This window comes from Malania oleifera, chromosome 7 (genome assembly GCF_029873635.1).
Source record: "Malania oleifera isolate guangnan ecotype guangnan chromosome 7, ASM2987363v1, whole genome shotgun sequence".
NCBI classification, from domain to species: domain Eukaryota; kingdom Viridiplantae; phylum Streptophyta; class Magnoliopsida; order Santalales; family Ximeniaceae; genus Malania; species Malania oleifera.
The window spans coordinates 3,955,790-3,976,461 of record NC_080423.1 but is presented as its reverse complement, the minus strand read 5'-3'; the positions used below and the strand labels follow the sequence as shown (position 1 = coordinate 3,976,461).

General features: G+C 36.9%; 1 protein-coding gene across 2 annotated transcripts; it reads right to left on the bottom strand.

Annotated features, from left to right (window-relative positions):
- Positions 1-1,160: 1,160 nt before the first annotated feature.
- On the bottom strand, positions 1,161-19,763 carry LOC131160629 (beta-1,3-galactosyltransferase 7-like). 2 transcript variants are annotated; one of them, XM_058116474.1, is made up of 11 exons: positions 19,341-19,763; positions 19,038-19,134; positions 18,871-18,929; positions 18,350-18,570; positions 18,187-18,250; positions 3,668-3,740; positions 3,461-3,581; positions 3,177-3,264; positions 2,947-3,072; positions 1,866-1,975; positions 1,161-1,755 (listed from the first exon to the last, which is right to left on the bottom strand). In XM_058116474.1, exons 1-11 carry the CDS (start codon positions 19,427-19,429, stop codon positions 1,607-1,609), a joined length of 1,197 nt encoding a protein of 398 aa, XP_057972457.1. In that variant the 5' UTR covers positions 19,430-19,763; the 3' UTR covers positions 1,161-1,606. The 2 variants fall into 2 exon arrangements, with proteins under 2 accessions (XP_057972457.1, XP_057972458.1); XM_058116475.1 differs by having other exon boundaries at positions 18,350-18,561; positions 19,341-19,717.
- Positions 19,764-20,672: the final 909 nt, after the last annotated feature.

Sequence of the window (20,672 nt, the reverse complement as noted above, 5' to 3'; positions counted from 1 at the left end):
TGTGTTTGTGTGCTTGTGTGCTGGCATAGGGTGATGAAATGAAGATAGGGGCGTTTTCTTTTTGTGCATGACTTCTTTCATATTTTGTATTTTTGTATTTTTATATGTTAATGCACTCATATTTAAAATGAATGGGTGAGGTGAAATGCAGAAATGTAACCCCCACTCCCCCCCCCGCGGGGCGGCCCCAATGGCAAAAGAATTATGATTTTGCTAGTGAACGCAAAATATTCAAGAGAGAAAGATCGTCCTTGAATGCATCGTCAAAGGAAAGACAAATTTCAAAATTTCACCTTTCTTTTAAAAAAATTTAAAAACAAAGCTAAAATTTTATAAAAATAGCACTTAACTTTCTCAAAGCAAAAGGATAACATGGAACTTAGGTTAAGGAAGAGCATGAAAAACTCGATTTTGTTGCAATTTTGAAAGATGGACTCAAACCCTCCCCCCCCCCCCCCCCCCCCAACACCCAAAAAAAAAAAACACAACTTATTTTCTAGGATAAAGCACATTACAATGAATAAAAAAGGAGCCAAGCTTAAAAGGGATTTGAATAAAATGGACTATGACAAATTTTTTATTTTTTTGAAGTTAGATTTGCGATTTTCACTAAATATACTATCTTAGATTTACATTTCTAGCTAACTCTATTTCCTTTGTATTTCAAGTGCAAGAATCAACCAAAAAAGAGAATTACAGAAGATGTTATTTCCATATCCTTCTATTTTGCTTGAAAATAATGTGCACACTTAAGTGACTTGGGAATCTCCATCTTCCCCCTTGACATCAACACCATCCTACAGGAAAAGAACATGCCTTGACAAATAAACTTCTGGCATGAGTCCCATGCCATTGGGAAGGTGAGGCTTAACAGTTCAGGGAAAACGAAAACAAAAACGAAATAGGAAAAAAAAAAGAATTTTTATTTTATCATTTTTTAATGCAGTGACAGCATGTTTAGGTCATGAAATGGAATGGGCTAAAAAAGGAATGGAATCAAAATTCAAATGGGCGCCTGACGAAATCAAGTAAGAACTTCAATTCTATTCCTCTTGATTTTGTTCCTTTCCTATGTACCAAACATGTAAGAACTTTTCTGGATGCATATTCAAAGAATCAAAGGGAACTTTTGCTAGAAATTACAAACTTAATATGCAAAGTTGCAACAAGACAATCAAACTTCCAATCATAAATTTTGAGGTAGAAAGAGGGGAAGACAGGTTGAATCCTGGAGAATTGCATTACAGGACTGGAGAAACATTGTATGCCTTTTTTGAGCACATTTTCTTGAGACCCAAATCATATAAACAACACCCAAAGTACACTATACCAGAGCAGGAAAAAAAAAAAAGACACTACAAGAAGTCACTGCATCAAAGAATTAATTCTATCAATGTGCTCCTACACCAGAGGTGTCTTCCATGTAGACAAGTAAATATTGGATTTGTACTCTGTATGGGCTGATTCTGAATCAAAATTTTGATGACTGTAATTGGTTCTTCTTGCAGAAAGGTGTCGTGTTATCTCTAGAGTTATCAAGATGGGTAAGCAACAAGGAGGATCCAAAAAGAATTGAGCGACACCCCTTATTCTCTCGAAATAACTTTTAGATGAGAGTGTTCCAAACAGCAGCAGCACCTTCACCACACCTGGCATGAACATCCTTGATTCTCTGCAATGATTTGCAAATTCCACTGCAACTCCAATCAAATGATGCAATGCAAACATTTCCTGCCTGTGCTTTCCACTCACAGTCTGGAAAGAAAGAGTAAATATTTAGGAGGAAAGCAGCTTTGAAAAGTAACGAGTTATTTTTCCTTTTTATAAAAGATGAACACATCGTTCATTTTAGATGAAGTGTTTACCAGGCGGAGTCCCACAGCACATGTTGCGATCATCAATGTGCTCAACTTCAAGACCAATAAACCAGGCACCAAGTGACACATCTTCATTGGCATACTTGTGCAGTATGGGCCTGATAATTGAATACGAACATCTCAATGTAAATACAGTTATAATTGGGCAAAACTATTAGTAACAAGTGTTTTTTTTTGGAAAGAGCCGGAAGCCACCCACATAACGGCTCCGTCCCAAGTTTATTAATAACCCTCACTTATGACGGAGGAATACCGTGGAAACAAAAGGACACTTGGAGCTTACATAATAACCCATAAAACACCTCATGCATCAAACCAAACAAAAGAAGAGAACAAACTTACACCAAAACCAAAAAGAAACCAAAAGTAACAAGTTTCCTGATAGTTTAAATACAAACATTTTTGACGTAAATAGAATCATAAATGAGCATTACTGTTGGTAAAAAGTTGCACAGATTAATAAAACTTTATTGTTGTTTGACACAGCAGCACTATTGGTAAGGAGTTGAATGAACTACTAAAACTTTCTTTATAATTTTTTGATACAGCATAAGATGCAAATACAGAAATTCAAATTCAAGGAATTGGTATTGTTGAAAATTATTGTAATTTTTATTTTCATTTTTCATGTAATTTTTAGTAGAATTTTATTAGGTTATGAGTTGGGAGACTTCAAGATTTTAATTGAGGAAAGTAATATCCTAGTAATATTAGGTTTATGTATTTTTATTTTCTTGGTACCCACAGTATTAGGCCTTTAAGTAATTGTTTGAGAACCGCCTGAATTGAAGTTGGAGTTTAGGGCTTATCCCTTGCTTTGGATGTGTGCCCTGCTATCCATCTGTTTCTTCTCTCCCTTCCCCCTTCTATTCTCAGATTCCCCTCCTTCAACATTATGTTTTAATGGTTTAAAACTTTAAACACATTTGTAGTAAAAGACTATTAAAAAATCAAAATAACAGTTGCACCCATATTTATGCCTGCAAATGGGCCAATTAAAGCACATCTACATACTGCAGACTTCAAGATCAAGGAAAAAGGAAGAATCAAAACCTATTGCTCATCTTACTGGTTCAAAGAGATATATGTGGCCAGATCTTTTGAGATTGCATAGATCTGCCCAGTTGCGTGCCGGAAGTATTTATTCCCCTCCTCTCCAAATTTCCAATATTCAGGTTCATGGTACTTGACATTCCTACCAGATGCAAAAAGATGCCAAGAGCCGGAAATATCAACTTTTAAAGCAAAACATGAATAAAAAAATAACTCAAAAAACAATAATGCTCAAAGACAATTTACTTTTGGGATAGAACTGGTCCAGATTTCATACATCCTATGTACACCCTAGGTTTTGAACGGTGGCGGGCAAGAGTTGTGGCTAGCATACCTGCATTTTCAAACAAGTAAAATTCTCAGTTCATTAGTGATATAGTTGTATGTGACTAATGCAAGTGATGAAAATTTTTGCTTCAAGCAGCCAAATAGCACAGAATCTGGTAAAAGGCAAGCACCATTAAATATCTAGAAACAGAAGATGATGTCAGATCAGGAGGGAGGCAACAGAAAAGGAAGAGGATATGTACCCAAATTGACATGGACATCATCGTCAACCTTAACATAGTACTCAGCATCCCACTGTGCAACTGCAGCAGAGAAGAACGTTTTTGTCTTTGCGGATAATTCATGATAACCTTCAACATGCTCCTGCGCAAATAAGATAACAACTCTGTCTTGTGAGTCTGAAAACATATAATATCTCATGGAAAACAATTCAATTGGTGTGTTCTTACAAGCCTAAAGAAGTCTTTATGTAGAGCATCCTCTGAGTCGATAGCCCGGTCTAGGATGCTATTGGATGTTGAGCTGTATCAGACAAGACGTGCTTGGTCAATTATGGATGTGTTGAATAAATTAATAGCAGCAAATGTGTTTTATTTTCTGCCTAGTTTGTAGGAGTTAGTTAGCATGATGTTAGTAGTGCCTATTTTTGTGCTTGTAACCGTTTGTTTTTAGCCTATATAATGGTCATTTCCTTATCAATGAAGTAGTAGAGTTTTCAATCCAACTTTGTTTCCCTTTGTTTTTAAATTTATTGTTTTCTTCTTCCATTTTACATCAGTGGTATTAGAGCCAAGTTAGAGTTCCACAATGGCTTCTGAAACTTTTGTGTAGCCAGCCATTCCACACTTTGATGGTCACTATGACCATTGGAGCATGCTCATGGAAAATTTTTTGAGGTCCAAAGAATATTGGACAGTTGTTGTTTCTGGAGTAGTAGAACCAACAGAAGGTGTTGTGTTGACAGATGCACAGAAGGTGGAGTTTGCAGGGCAGAAGTTGAAGGATCTCAAAGCAAAGAATTATCTCTTCCAGGCAATTGATCGTTCCATCCTAGAAACCATTCTTTGTAAAAAAACTTCCAAGCAGATCTGGGACTCTATGAAGAAGAAATATAAGGGGATAGCAAAGGCAAAGAGGGAACAACTGCAAGCACTTCGAGGCGATTTCGAAACTTTACACATGAAGTCTAGAGAATCGGTGACAGATTACTTCTCCAAGACGATGGCAATCACAAATAAGATGAGAATCGATGACGACCAAATGATAGATGTCACTATCATTGAGAAGATTCTTCGTTCAATGACAACAAAATTCAACTATGTTGTTTGTTCGATTGAGGAATCTAAAGACACTGAAAGCATGTCCATTGATGAATTGCAGAGTTCTTTGTTGGTTCATGAGCAGAAAATGAATCGGCAAGACAAGGAGCAAGCATTAGCATCAAAAGGAGGAGGTCATGGACGAGGAAGAGGGAGAGGTAGAGGTGGCAATGATGGTAGACACTCAAATAAGAAATCTGAAGATTCTAATTCTCAAGGGAGAGGAAAAGGCCATGACAACAACAATAATCATTCAACGCCTTCCAAGTCAAAGTCAGCAGACAAATCAAGAGTTGAATGCTACAGGTGTCACAAGTTTGGCCATTACAAGTCAGAATGTCGTACTAATCTAAGGAGAGATGGTAGAAAGCAGTCCAATTTTGCTTAGAAGGAAGAAGAAGAAGTGTCTTTGTTGATGGCTTGTCACGTGAAGGAGGAAACCCACAAGACATTCTTGTGGTACTTAGACACTGGATGCAGCAACCATATGAGTGGAGAGAAGTTTGTATTCTCTGAATGGGATGAAGCTTTTGGTGATGTTGTGAAGTTCGGTGATGGCTCTATAGTCTCTGTTATGGGAAAGGGAAAGGTAGCAATTCAAACCAACAAAAATTCTATTCAAACTATTTCTAATGTTCTCTTTGTTCCAGATTTGAGAACAAACTTACTCAGTGTTGGTCAGCTACAAGAAAAGGGATATGGAATCTCTATCAAAAATGGAGTCTGCAGAATTAAAGATGAGAAGTTGGGCTTGATAGCTCAAGTCAACATGACAGTCAATCGAATGTTTCCATTGTATCGCCATGACACTACTCACTCATGTCTTTCTGCAAGATTGGGAGAGAAGGAATGGCTATGGCATTTTCGCTATGGGCATCTTAGCTTTGGTGGGTTGAAGACTTTACAACAGAATAATATGGTGACAGGTCTTCCTCAAATTATAGCTCCTTTTGAAGTTTGTGAAGAATGCGTTGTTAGCAAACAACACTGTAATCAATAACCACAAGGGAAATCATGGAGGGCGAAGGCTGCACTGGAGCTTGTTCATTCCGACATTTTTGGGCCAATAACTCCATGCTCTGATGGAGGTAAAAGATATATACTTACTTTCATTGATGATTTTAGTCGTAAAAGCTAGGTTTATTTTTTGCAAGAGAAGTCTGAAGCCTTTCTAGCCTTTAAAAGCTATAAAGTGCTGGTTGAGAAAGAAGTTGGCAGTCCCATAAAAATTCTTCACACAGATCGTGGTGGAGAATACAACTCACATGAATTTGCAAGTTTCTGTGAGACTCATGGAATCAAGAGACAGCTTACAGCAGCTTATACGCCCCAACAAAATGGCGTTTGTGAAAGGAAGAATTGTACTATTCTAAATATGGTGTGAAGTCTTTTAATAAGGAGTTGTATTCCAAAGAGCTTCTGGCCTGAAACAGTTAACTGGAGCATTCATATATTGAATAGAAGTCCCACACTTGCTGTTCAAAATAAGACACTAGAGGAAGCATGAAGTAGACGGAAACTAGCTGTTGATCACTTCAGAATTTTTGGGTGTGTCGCATATGCCCATATTCTAGATCAGAAGAGGAAGAAGCTGGATGACAAGGGAGAAAAATGTATTTTTCTTGGTGTTAGTGATCAGTCAAAAGCTTATAAGCTTTACAATCCTAACACTAAGAAATTACTTATCATTCGAGATGTTGTTTTTGATGAAGATCAAATATGGGAATGGAGCAAAAATGTAGTTGGAGAGCCAATTCCAACTAGTTTTGATGGAGAAGATGGTGATGAAGCAAACCAGCCGCAGCAACACCTTGCTCCAGCAATTGATGCATTTGAGAATCCTCAAAATGAAACTCCTGCAGCCTCTGAAGTCACTCCAACAGCACCAGAAGCAGCAGCTGAATCATGTTCTCATCGTGTTCGAAGGAGGCCAGCATGGATGTCAGATTATGAGGTAACCGGAATTGATCAATCTAAAGACCAAATCACTCATTTTGCTCTATTTTCAGATTGTGATCCTACAATGCTTGAAAGTGCTGTCAAAGAATCAAAATGGCAAAAGGCTATGGATGCTGAAATTGCAGCCATCGAAAAGAATGACACTTGGGAGTTATCTGATCTTCCAGAAGGGCACAAAACAATTGGCGTGAAGTAGGTTTACAAGACAAAGCTGAAGGAGAATGGTGAAGTAGACAAAGACAAGGCACGCTTGGTGGCCAAGGGCTATAAGCAAGAGTGCGGTGTTGATTATAAAGAAGCCTTTGCTCCAATTGCAAGGCATGACACAATCAGATTGGTGATTGCATTAGCAGCTCAAAACTCATGGCCTATCTTTCAGCTGGACGTGAAGTCGACATTCCTCCATGGAGATTTGAAGGTACTGGTATTTATCGATCAACCTCTTGGTTATGTGAAATCTAGAAATGAGCATAAAATGTATAAACTAAAGAAGGCTCTATATAGATTAAAACAAGCCCCATGAGCTTGGTAGAATCGTATTAGAAACTTATTTTTTGAAGGAAGGATTTCAAAAATGTCCTTGTGAACATACACTTTTCACAAAAGTTGAGGATGGAGGGAAAATGCTTATTGTTTGCTTATATGTAGATGATCTCATCTATATTGGAAGTAATACAACCACGTTTGGAAGCTTTAAGAAATCCATGATGGCTGAATTTGAAATGTCTGATCTTGGCATGATGCATTACTTTCTTGGCATAGAAGTATTGCAGTCTTCTACAGGCATTCTTATTTCTCAAAAGAAATATTTGGGAGAAATCTTGGACAGGTTTCAGATGAAGGATTGTAATCCTGTGAATACACCATTTGAGTTTGGTTTGAAGCTAAACAAAGATGATGGAGGAAAGAAGGTTAACAGTACTCTTTACAAGCAGATTGTTGGGAGTTTAATGTATTTGATTGCAACAAGGCCTGATATAATGCATGTTGTAAGTGTCATTAGTAGATACATGGAGTGTCCAACAGAGATTCATCTTTTGGCTGCAAAAAGAATTCTTAGGTACTTGCAAGGTACTAAGGAGTTTGGGTTGTTCTTCAAAAAGGGAGAAAATTCAGATTTGTTTGGCTTTACAGATAGTGATTATGCAGGAGATTCTGATGATCGCAAAAGCACATCTAGGTATGTTTTCATGTTGGGAACAGGAGCATGGTCATCAAAGAAGCAGCCAATTGTCACATTGTCAACCACTGAAGCTGAATTGGTTGCAGCAACAGCTTGTGCTTGTCAAGCTATTTGGCTGAAGAAGATTCTTGAAGAGCTGCAGTTCAAAGAAGATCGGCCTACTCTCATTTACTGTGACAACAGTTCAGCAATAACGATCTCAAAGAATCCTGTTCCACATGGTCGAAGCAAGCATATAGATGTGAAGTATCATTTCTTGAGAGATCTCACAAATGATGGAGTTATCAATCTGGTTTACTGCAGAAGTGAAGACCAGATTGCTGATATTCTAACAAAGCCTCTCAAATTTCCAGCATTTCAGAAGCTTAGGGAGTTACTTGGTGTTTGTAGTTCAAAGGACTTTATCTAAGGGATGACGCTTTAAAGTTTAAGTCTTATTAAACTGATGTTATGTATGGAACATCAGTTTAAGGGAGGGTTTGTAGAATAAATTAATAGTTGCAAATGTGTTTTATTTTCTGCCTAGTGTAGGAGTTAGTTAGCATGATATTAGTGGCGCCTATTTTTGTGCTTGTAACCGTTTGTTTTTAGCCTATATAATGGCCATTCCTCATCAATGAAGTAGTAGAGTTTTCAATCCAACTTTGTTTCCCTTTGTTTTTAAATTTATCATTTTCTTCTTCCATTTTACATCAGGATGAATCAAATCAAGCATCTTCTTTGTTCTAGAATCTTAGTAGAAAACAAACATGATTAAATACAAGGATGGAACAGGGAAGGAATGATCTGCTCCTTGTTCAACATATACGCATCAGATCAAACACAAGGTTTTTTCACTTATATATATATATCATTCATAATCGCCTTTTGCTGTTTTGTTTGTTTGTTTGTTTGTTTGTTTTTTTTTGAGAGAAAAATAAATTCATTAGATAAAGAAAGAATGTACAATCACGAGAGAATACATCTCCTTAACAAAATCTGGGAATCCCCAGAAAAATAAAACAAAAAAAGAAAACACCAAAAATAAAGCAAACTCAAATCAGTACTCCGTTAGAAAGGACGTCCAATCCTGCTGAACATCTGTTAAACACATCCCCTTAACATTTCCATTGCCCACACACCACAAAGAAGCCATAAAAGGCACTTTCTCCCACATCTTAAATTCCATTTGCTGCTTTGTTTTACCCAAGCCAGCACCAATTCCACATTTTCATCCTTTGGATTACAGAAAACTGTGAACTTGCACTTTCTGCCTGAATAATGCAAGACAATAAAACCAGAACCTGCACGCATTTTCATGTGTGCCGACTCCGACTCACTAGCATGGGCTACCATGTAACATGAGTCTGTATAAATGGTTAGATTCCTCAGTAAACAAAAATTGCCTTTCTGAATGCTCATTGTAGATTTAAATATTTTAGGTACATGTTTGCCAACTAATTTTCTAAATGCCTAGAGGCCAATTCAGCCTCATGAGCACCTAACACCCTCCCAATTGAGTAAGATGATCACAGATCTACCCCTGGTGAGGAGAGCATGTCATTAGTTCAGAGTTTTTTAGAACCTTAATCCAAGTCACCATCTGGGGTTTTATTAGCTATTTTGTTTTCCTTTTGGAACAAATAAAAACAAGTGGTGAATGTTCAGAAATGTCAACAGCATGACATTGGTCGAAGAGAATTCCACAGATCAATAAGTGTTGCTGTGGATTAGAAGTGGCCCATGGCACACCTCTAGGCGAGCAGGTGAGCAAAACCTAACCCAAAAAATAATTGAATAGGGGAGGTAGAAACTTTGGGAGCCATGAGTGGTAAGGATATTAAGTAGCATAGCAGAGTGATTTTAAAACCACATGGGAGTAAGACAATGTTAGGGGCGATTAATAAGGCTATTAAGTCCTGCTCTAGCATTAACTTGGGAGGAGAAAGGTAATACATGAACATGCATTAGTAATTAAGCACAAGCTTATAAATAGATTGAAAGATCATATGTGCAGATTACTCGACATTCAAACTTTTTGAGTTGGGAAATTATAAAATAGTATTAAAGCCAGATCCCTGCAAGAAGATTGCAGGTTGGAAAGATGAGAGTGTAAAACTGTGTGACACCAGCAATGGGGAGCAAGAGCTAGCTTAGAACATGTTTGAAGAAGGGAGGAAGAATCTAAATGCACTAAAACCCAGAAGGAAATTAAAGTGGTACAGTGAAATGTTATATCATGTGGATGTACACATGAATGGTTAGCCCCACATTAACTTGGGAATAAAGGTAAATAGTTTATGCATGTATACTTGAATAAACATTACTAACTAAAGCTTTTAGCCCGGTTAAATAAACAATTGTGCAGTCGGCTTAGTTTATTCATGACTAAGTCAAAAGGACCCCACTTAGATCTTCCCTTTTGTATTCTTATTCAATTCTCCCCATTTCTTTATTCTCTCCCATACCCAAGAGCCCTTGTTAATCAAAATACTAGCAAAAAAAGAAAGAAAGAAAGAAGAGGTTACCAAGGATCAGTGTGAGCTCATATAGAGATATGTTAGAAATTTGAAAGAGTGGGGAGACCACATACACAATCTTGTTGACAAAACAGCTGCAAGCCAACGACAAAACACCAAGGACATTGAGGATTTTAGTAGTAATCTGGCAGCTTATTTGGACTCCATTACTAAACAGAAGGGATATAAGATTACACTGCCACTTCCAATTCTGCTACACTTATAGCTGATTGTAGCCTAAAGATTCAGGTACTTTTCCAATCCCCATATACTGCTAAGCCCGCCTATGGTACAAGGGTTAATCTGCCTGAGTTTGGCGAGGAGGGTTTACATGATGATTTGGATGACTGGTTTAATCTTCTGGAGAATATTTTTTTTGTCTGTAGAGGAGTTAGGAATAAGGGCAAGGTAAAAGTATCTATAATTTGCCTCAAAGGGTATGCGGGCACCAGGTGGAATAACATTAACCATAGAAACTGTTTAGAGGGACCTGTGACCGGATGGTGTAGGGACGAAGGAGATCAAGATTGAAAATAATTATGGCAGAGAAGCTATTCTAGGTTGTGTTCTCTCACCCAGCATGGGAAAGACACGGAAACTTCAATGCATGAGTTTCATAATCTTGCCAAGAGGGATCATTTGAGGAAAAATGTGTAAGAATAAATTGTTCAATGCATTGGTGGGATGATATACAATTTGTATTAAACTTCATAACTATCATCTTGAGTCCATTGATCAGGCTGCTTCCCACGCCGAAGTTGCTTAAAAGATCACCTATATGAATGATGGTTGGAAGAAATCAGTAGATTATTTTTAACTACTGATTGCAACAACCCTGTTTCTCCTAAGACTACTGAAGTGAAAAGAGTTGACAAAATGCCAAGGGTGAAATTGCCTTCAAAGATTGAATCATCATACGATAGGATGCAGAATATTGAGATTATTTTCAATAGCATCATGAATGCATTAAATAAACTGGCAACCAAAATCACAGCACTACAGAAGTAGAGTAATTGAATCTCCTTCCAAGGAGATAAGTGGTACAATTAGTGTATTATTTTGAAATCCACAAAGACAAAAGATTAAGGGACATTTTTTTTTTTTGGGAAAAAATAAGAATATTATCGAAGCAAAATAAGAATACAAATAGGGGAGAGGAAGCTTTCCAAAAGAAGAAAGGAAGCTAAGACTGAAAAAAAAAAATCAATAAAGCAAACCGTTTTAGTTGCATTAGAGATGAGCTAAAGAAACTCCTGCACAAGCATTGCCATTGAGGACCAAACCAAAGAATATCACTCTCTCCCATAATATATGAAGAGAGAAAATTGTTTCTGAAGATCCTCACATTCCTTTCCAACCCAACGCACTAAATAATAGCAAATAATGTACAATCACGAAAAATCATAGCTCCTTCCTCCACTCAAAAACCCAATATCTCTCCTCAATGGAACTCAGACACACCCAAATCTGCTCCCCAATAACAAAGAGAGAATTTCACAACAACCAATTGAAAGGGCAGCACTTAAAAAAGGAAAAAAGAAAAAATGGGCATTGGTTACACTACTTCGTTTATTCAGAGCATGAATATTAGGAGATAAAGTCTTAGTAGGCCTCTAATATACAAAACATATTACCCTATTAGTGTTTATTCTAGTGAGAATGAAGCACTAACCAAAAGCCTCAATTTTGAAAGGAACCTCAGCCTTCCAGTTAAACTTTTTCAAAGGGAAAAAGCAAATAAAGGAAATCTAAACAAGATGCATATAAAAAGTGTTAAGGCTTAATATACATTGTTGGCCCATGTTGGGTATCTCTTGAATTCATAATTCCTATCCTCAAGCCAGTAATATGGGCCCTTCTCTAAGCTCAACTGAGCTGAATGAATAGCTTAGTGAGGGAAAAGGCTCATTGTGATTTACTTATTTTGTTTGTCGCCACGTGAAGTTTACTGAAGTTGCAGGGTCTGAGCCCTCTGCTGTGAATTTGAACCAACTTGATGACCTGTTTTGTATTTGTGAGTCACATGTATATTTGTTATGTTTATAGGTTTTGGGTGATTTCTTAAATCTACGTGTGATTGAGCATAGTTGGGGTTAGCATTTGAGTGTTGAAGTAATTCTGATCTCCACTATACTTCCATTTAATACATAGTGAAAATTCTCTCACCCCTTGCTCTTGGACATATGCTTAATAGCCAAACCATGTAAAAATTGGTGTTTGATTTGTGTGTATGTGTTTTTGGATAAAAAAAAAATGAATATAAATAAGAATGCATAAGACTGGAGAATAAGAAGTATTCCTACAAAGAACAATGGAACAAACTTAAAATAAAAAAGCGAAAGAAAAAAATACAAAACAGAAGACCAATCATGCTGAACATCTGAAAAGGCAATCCCTTCAAACAACCAGCAGCAACAGGCCATAATGATATGTGTTGTTTTCAGCATAGTTTGTTTATATTCTTTACTATTGTGTCTGATTTGAGGTTTGTTAACATTTAATAATGGCTGAAAACAGAAAAACTTAAGTTTCAGTTAAAGTGGTGATAGATCATGGTATCAGAACAAGAGGTAATTTCTTGAGCTTCAGCAGAAACCCGTTGTCCGCATGGTATTAGAGCCATTGTTGCAAGGAGGTCTTGGGTTCTAGTCTTGTTTCTTGTGTTATTGTACAGTTGTTAAAATTATCCTACTCCCTGCTATCGGTGTTATCCATCATTTGTTTATCTTCTCATGTACAATTAGGTTACATGTGCAAGACTGTGAATGCTTGATATATATTGTTGTCCACCAAGCAAACAGTTTAAGCTCTTAAGTGGTGATCTAACAAAAAGATTTGTAAGAGAAATTACTGGAAATTTATCGAGACACCAAAGCCCTGTGTCAAGAGGTAAAAGGAAAGGGAATCCAACAAAAATCAAGAATGGTAATCTGAGCTAAGCTTCATGCAATTGAGATTGCAAAAGAACTGAAGATTCCAAACAATAACTGAGTCATCATGACAGTAGAAATTAGAGAGGAGCATCATGAAGGGTAGAGAGGTCGATCAGATGAGGAAAAGCATCACAAAAGGAACATCTCCTTTCCACAAATCATCTCAAAATTTGTTTTTCCAGCACCATCTCCCAAACTGCAACAAGTAAAAGAAATGAGAAGATAAATCCCCTCTCCATCCCCAATAAAAAAAAAAAAAATTCCCTTGCCTTCCCAACGATTTTGTGGGAGCTCATGTAGACGGCACTGTATCTGGACATTTAAATAGGGGAATACGAGTTGAAGATTTCAGATTTTAATGAGATGGTTCTACTGATGAGCTTGAAACTGGGTTTATTGCTTGGAGATTTTCTTTTTTTTTTTGCCCCCGGGGGGGGGGGGGGGGGTTGTCCAACATGAACAAGGTCTGAAAGTTGTATTTGGTATGACTAAAATTGAAGACAAAAACGCATTTTGGTGGATTAAGTAGCAGGAAATATATGGAAATATACAGGGTAAACCAAGACGTGGGATAAAAAGAAGTGGGTCATGCAAGAACAGTGTGTACCTACTAATTACTAACAGTGTTTCCATCTTTGCTCATTAATTTGAGACAAAAGTACATGACTGTTGCTGAGTAAGATAGGAATTTTATCATCAGGGTACCCAAGCAGATTGGAAATTATAGACATTGTGATGATTGCTTTGTACAGAATACAAATGAAGATTGCAGTTGCATTCAAACTTCTTGCTTCTGGTCTCATTAAAAGCTGGTTGAGCAGTTGGGCAAAGGAATTGATTTCCTGTCTACTACCCCTTGAAAGATGAGAATTTTGGGTTTAACCTCCAAGCTCCAAAAAGTAGTTTAGTTTCAAGGGATAACGTTTCAGACACTGTGCCAGATAGTATCCTAATCAATTCATGGCAATTGCAGTAAAAGAATATGAAACCCAAGTGAGTTTTGAGAGACAAATCCCAAGTGACTTAGAAAGAAGCAAATATAGAAGGGAAATTGTGCCCAGTACTCTCACCCAGCTAGGAAAAGAAGATTAGACTAACAGTGTCTTTGGGACCTAGGCGAACTGCCAAAAGCATATGTGCACTACAGTTATCAACCCTAGTAGCTTGACAAATGTAGCATCAGAATAAGCAGCATAGAAGTTAAATCAAAAGGTCAAGCCACATCCTCAATTGTGTAAAATAGATTTGGTAAACAAGTACGGACTTGAAGGTGAACATTCATTGCTTGCTTACCTTCATGACTGGGTAGATTTTGGAGATAGTGACATTCTTTCTATCAAGATTGGCAATATATTTTTTTTTGGTGCCTATGGTCGTTTGTTTGCAAGTTTAGCATATGAAAATTTCATGCCATCCTGAGATCCTCCAATGATGAAGTCAAAGTGCACCACCAATTCTTTTCCTATAAATTATAAAGCATGACAATTCCTTTTGGCTGCTGTTGCATCTGTTTTGAAGGAGTGGGTCATAGCACTGTACCAGACTAAATATAATGAGCTATGATAATTATCTTATCCCTGTGTTTGGCCCGCCATCTACAATATAAGGAGTGCAATATTCCTTTTCCTTTTTGATTTTTATATGCAAGAAACACCTTAACCTTTGCAGCCTAGTTTGGGAGGGGGGAAGCGCCAGCTCTAATCCATGTCATGGAGTAAGGATTCCCCTCTTAACCAGTCTAGTCTCCCACTTTGACTGCTCCAAATATGGAATACGAGGGCTTAGCCAAGTGTATCCTCCTGTAGTCTAGGAAAAAGCGCACCCTTTTTGGTGATGGTCTTCTTGTTTGTTTCTCAACCTCAGATGGTTTAGTTTTCCAATGAGGGAGAGATGATGTAGAACAAGAAGCCATAGAGTATGGATCAATTTGATCCTATTTGGGGCTAACCACGAAGATTAGGGCCTGGGATTTGTTGGAAACTAAAAAAAAGGAGCTAGGCTTAACTAATTAATCAAGATTATTTTTGCTTGGATTTATTTTTAAATGATGGCTAATGAGTCTTGTTATTTTTCATGTGGAACTGTTTTTCCCCAATCCCTTTCTCTGACTGGGATCTTTTGGCCGACCTGTGTCTGATTCTCCGTGGGAAGCCCTATTCTTCAAATTGTCATTGAATGACATCCATACTGGCCATCTACTACTACAGCAAACACACATGCACTAGAACTATCATCTTCCAAGAAAAATTCCAATGATGCATTTGTTTCACCAAGAGCATATGTGTTAGATAACTAAGCTAGATGCATCACTTAAAATTTGAAATTATGCAGTTCAGACAAAGGAAGATGGATGAAACTAAAAGAAAAGAAAAAAAATTCCAACTCTATAATGAGACTAATCACAGGAATAAATGGTTCAAAAAATTCACCAATGGTTTAGATCAGTTGGGATAGAAAGAACATGAAGGACTACAAATGTAATACATCATAGCATTTTCTTTTTTTTGGGGGGCAGAAAAAAAAACACATCATTAGAAGAAATAGCAATGCACATATAGAAGGATAGGAATCCTCTTATAATAAAATAAAAGCTCAAAAAAAAAAAATCACTATCAAGGCCTGCCAATCCTGCTGGACATCCAAAAAACATGTTCTCCTAGAGCACCCCACACTAGAAGCCCAAAGACTAGCCATATATCATATCCTATCCCAAAGCAAAGATAAAATCATCCCCTTCTGAGTAAAAATGAGCGGATTCTGTTCCAATCAAATCCTCCACAAAGCAACCATCATCTCACATCTCCACAAACGATCAGCATCCTTACTCCTAAAAGATCTAAAGAAATAGCCAAAAGATCTTCCATTGTTTACGGATAAACTCAATTTCTCCAAGAAGGTCCAAATAACCTACTCCACATGATCCAAGTAAATGAGTAATGTGAAAGTAGATAAGAATTATTTTCTGAATTGTTAAAAAGCACCAAGTAGAAACATTTGGAGATAATGACTTTGAAGGCCTCCTACTCCGCAACAAATTGATTGTGTTAACTCTATTAAAAAATACCCAAAGAATGCTTTAATCTTAGAGGAAATTTTGGATTCCAAATACAACAGTAGATCAAAAAAGGCATACTAGATCTAATCAGACGATTAGAGAAAAAATTATTAAGAAAAAAATACCAACGAATCCAAATCCCAAACCTGTACATCCCTGTTGTTTGAAGGGTGACAGTCCTCAGACAGAGAAAGCAAATAAAAGAGTTCCTCCACCTCCCTATCATGTAACTCCAATGTGCAAGTATTGTTGCTAGAGATAAAAAAGAAAGAAATTATAGCATTATGGACATAGAAAAGCAATAAAAAGGGGAAAAAGAATAGATAAGGCAGAATCCCCCAACTTGATATCCTCCCAAAAGTGGGTATGAGTGCCCTAACCTAATTTATTTAGTGCAAGGACTGAATAAAGGGCAAAGTTGTAAAATAAACCACCAAAGACTCTTAGAAAAACGTCTACTACCCCAATTTGCATGCAAACCATTTACTTGCAAGTCAAAATCACTTCTAATAACTCTATGCCACAAGGAGTTTGCCTCTAAGGGAAATCACTGCAACCATTTACCCAATATAGCCGTGCTTTTGGACATCAACTTTCCAAGACCCAAGTGCTGAGTAAAAATAATAGACAAGGCAGAATCCTCCAAACAGATATCCTCCCAAAAGCAGATATGAGTACCCTCAACTAATTTATATTTAGTACAATGATTGAATAAATGGCTTCTATATGTGAAGTAAACCTCCAAGAAATCTCAGAAGAACATCTAATTATCAGATTTGTATCTCAACCGTACACTTGAAAGCCAAATTTACTTCTAATAGTTCTATGCCAAAGAGAGTTCATCTCCAAGGGAAATTGCCATAACCATTTACCCAATAAAGCCATGCTTTTAGGCACCAGCTTTCCAAGACCCTAAGCCCCCTCCTCCTTAGACAGACAAACTACCTCCCAACTAAAATTTCATCAACAGTTTCGACTACTTGGGTCAAAACAAAGGGAAATACAATAAAAAATAAAAAATAAATAAATAAACAAAAGAGAAATACAATAAATATAACAAGGATGAGTTGCCCTTGAGGATTGGTTTAGGTCATAAAGGGTTGGGGTGGGATAATTCCAGTATTCAAATAATTAAATATAAGAAGAACAAGGCAATAGAAAGATCAAAGGATTTTTTTACTTTCAGGAGTCATAGATGCATGAAAGTCAAAGTACACATTATCTATGGAAAATTTCAAAAGCATATTTTGACCATTACATGGGCAGAGAAGAATTGGTGTCCTTTTATGGAAACTTCAGCAGTTCGTAGTTCTTCAATGCATGTTTCATGCTAACTTAGCCAACACCTAACTAATTATACAATGGTAAATCAGTAAATGCTAGCAGCTTGGCCAACACCTATCTAAAGTAGCTACTAATAAATGTTAATACAAACGATAAATGCTCGTTTTGAAATCAATTAATCATTAACCCAGAAAGGGTAACATGGAAAAATAAGCTTCTTATTTCTTTCTTTCTTTCACCCCCCCCCCCCCTTTTTTTTTTTTGAGATATTAAAAAGGTAGGCAGTGGGATTCAAACCCTAACACACATTCCTATGTGGCCCCTTCCTTTCTACTAGGTCGAGGCATGGGTTAAAGTACTTCAACACTGGAAGATTATAAGTAAGAGCCTCAAGTGCAACTTGCTCATTAAAAAAATAAGTTTTATCTTTTTTTTTTCTGATCTTAATTTATAAGATATTGCATCTCATAACTAAGATAAAAAATTAATAAAAAATTAATGCATCTAGCCTATTCTAAATTGGCAATATTATCCACCAATCCAGGGTTGTGTTTTCAACTGATTTGGAAACCAAATTTTAAAATCAACAGGTCCCATTATCACCATGATGCTTTTAACTCATTAAATGTTGAATCTGGCCTGTCAATTCTGATATAAGATTAAAAGACATTGTTTAAAGTCCTACAGAGCCAATCATTGCATGCATATGCATAAATCAAATTAAATAAGTAATATACCTGTGCCCAATCATGAAACGAATGACAATTCCCTTCTCTTGCTCTAGTTGAAGGAGCTTTTCCCCTAACCAAACACAACAGAAGAGTTTTTGAATTTTCTCAGAAATAAAGAAAACATAACAGCAGAAAATTGTGAGCGTGGTAGACTAAGAATAGATAGTACCATGGGGCATCCATGTCTCTCTGATAGAATCACGCCTCTTTCTGCTACTAAAAGCAGTGTTTATTCCAATAACCATAAATGCCTTCTTCCTTGGTGGGCTACCAACAGAAGATGTCCGGACAGCAGGCAAATTTTCAAGGCTCCCCATATCATGAGAATTCTGAGTGGCAACCAATTCTCTCTCAAGTGTAGACATTGTCTGGTCCAGTGATCTGCCAGACCTCCATTATTTTTTATTTTTTTTTCCAATAGAACTAGATTGTTAACGAATCATTCAGAAAATGAAAAAAAAAAATCATTTTACCAGGGTTTTTGACAACCAATTTATAAATTTGGTTCATGAACTATGATAGCATTTAGATAAGTCTAGATCTCCCATAGATCATGTTTATGAAAAGCTGTTATTTTTTTATTTTTATTTCCGTGCTATTATGGTTGTTATGGAGTTACGTTCCTCACACTCCACCCAGTAATGTATTAAACATCACTTCAAAACTACAATCCCATACTCATTTACTCACTGTATTGCCTCTTGGGTTTGGTGAATCTTTCCCACCATATCCTTATCTCGTCCAGGCTTCTGTTACATGAGAAAAAAACCAATCAATATGAACAAGGGTAAACATTAAACACTCTATAAAACAAATAAAAGAGAAGAAAACCATCGAGAGAGACGACTAGAACATACCCTACTGATTGCAGAGCCCTCGTGAAAAAATTGGAACTCCTGATCTAGCCGCCGTTGGGATGTCATCTGATCCTTGGGTTCAGGCGGATACCACACCCTACGGGCACGATCAAAACATTTTTTTTTTTTTTTAATTTCCCGATAAATAAATTTCATATTACAATCAAATTAACAGTTAACACAATTACCGAAAACCCTCCCAATGATTTAAGGGCAGCAGAAAAGATTTGCAGCTAGCTAAAGGGGCATGAAAAATCAACAAATCTAGAATGATCAAGAATGATCAAGATGAAAAAGATAGACCTGGTGAAGAGCATTCCGAGGACGAAGCTGGAAATGCAGAAGATGAAAATCCATTGAGGAGAGATCTTTGCAGCGTTCCTGTGCTTCATCGCTGCGGCTGTTTCAGGAGAACAGAGTGCGGGGAAGAAGATGAGGGATAGGCTGAAATATATTGAGCTGATGAGCTGATTATGGTGTGGGTCAGTTAGTCAAAGTCGACAGCCAAAAAGCAACGACGCACGCCCACCATTTTCCTTTGCTAAAGCTTGCTGCCGCCTCCTACTGCCGTTCATCACGCTGTATCAGTCGTTGTGTGTGTTTTGCCAACGGCCGGGGCCCGGGTGTCGCTAAAAGTATGACGTCCGCGCGCGCGGGACACCCACTCAATGGATCCTACGAAGGAATCTTATTAATTATTACAATGGAAAAGAACTATCGCGGGCCAATCACTTTATCATTGATCCCGCGTAATAAAAGAAAGAAAATTTTTGTTATTCATCACAAGACAAATTTTAAAACCAAATCATTAATGAGATTTTCCATCATTTATTATAATTTATTAGTTTTTTATACTTAATAAAATTTAACAAGTTATGTGATGTCCCGCCACTTATAAGTTGCTCTTGTGATAAATAGAATTTTTTAAGAAATAAATATAATACTAATCATCACTATCACGAAATCTAATAGTATTATGAGAATAGTAAGCAGATGAACTTTTTTATCTTTTTTTCACTTTTTTGTTATCACGTAGACTCGTAATAATTACGAAAAGAAGTAAATTGAGTAAGTAGAGTTCATGCTACTTCATTCAATCCCTTTGTCATGTGGACTAGCATGGTAATAAAAAGAAATGTGATTTTACCATTATGGACTAGGTGACCACACGAGAAGGGTGAGCGGATGGACTCATTTGTCCTTCAATCATACTATAAAACATCCATGGTGACACAAGTCCACGAGACAAGACCTTACCTAGTAAAATAGTATGCCCATTTGGTAGGATCTTATGGGGTAAAATAGTGTGCGGTCCAAATTGCTTTTGTAGCATCCCGAACCCGAAACTAAGGTCCGGAGTGTTATATGAAATATATCTCTGATATATTTCACTTTTATCTGATATCATAATACCTGACTCTATATCAATTACGCAGTGGAAATAACAACATATCCTCAATAAAATATACCAAAGTTTCTACACCTATATACGTCTCAAAACATAACTCAACATCCAGTATTCACAAACATCCATATACATCTTTGAAAACATATATATATATATATATATATATTACAACCCAAAAACATAATCAAAGTTTATACCCTCCCTCTCTACAAAAATGTTACAACAGC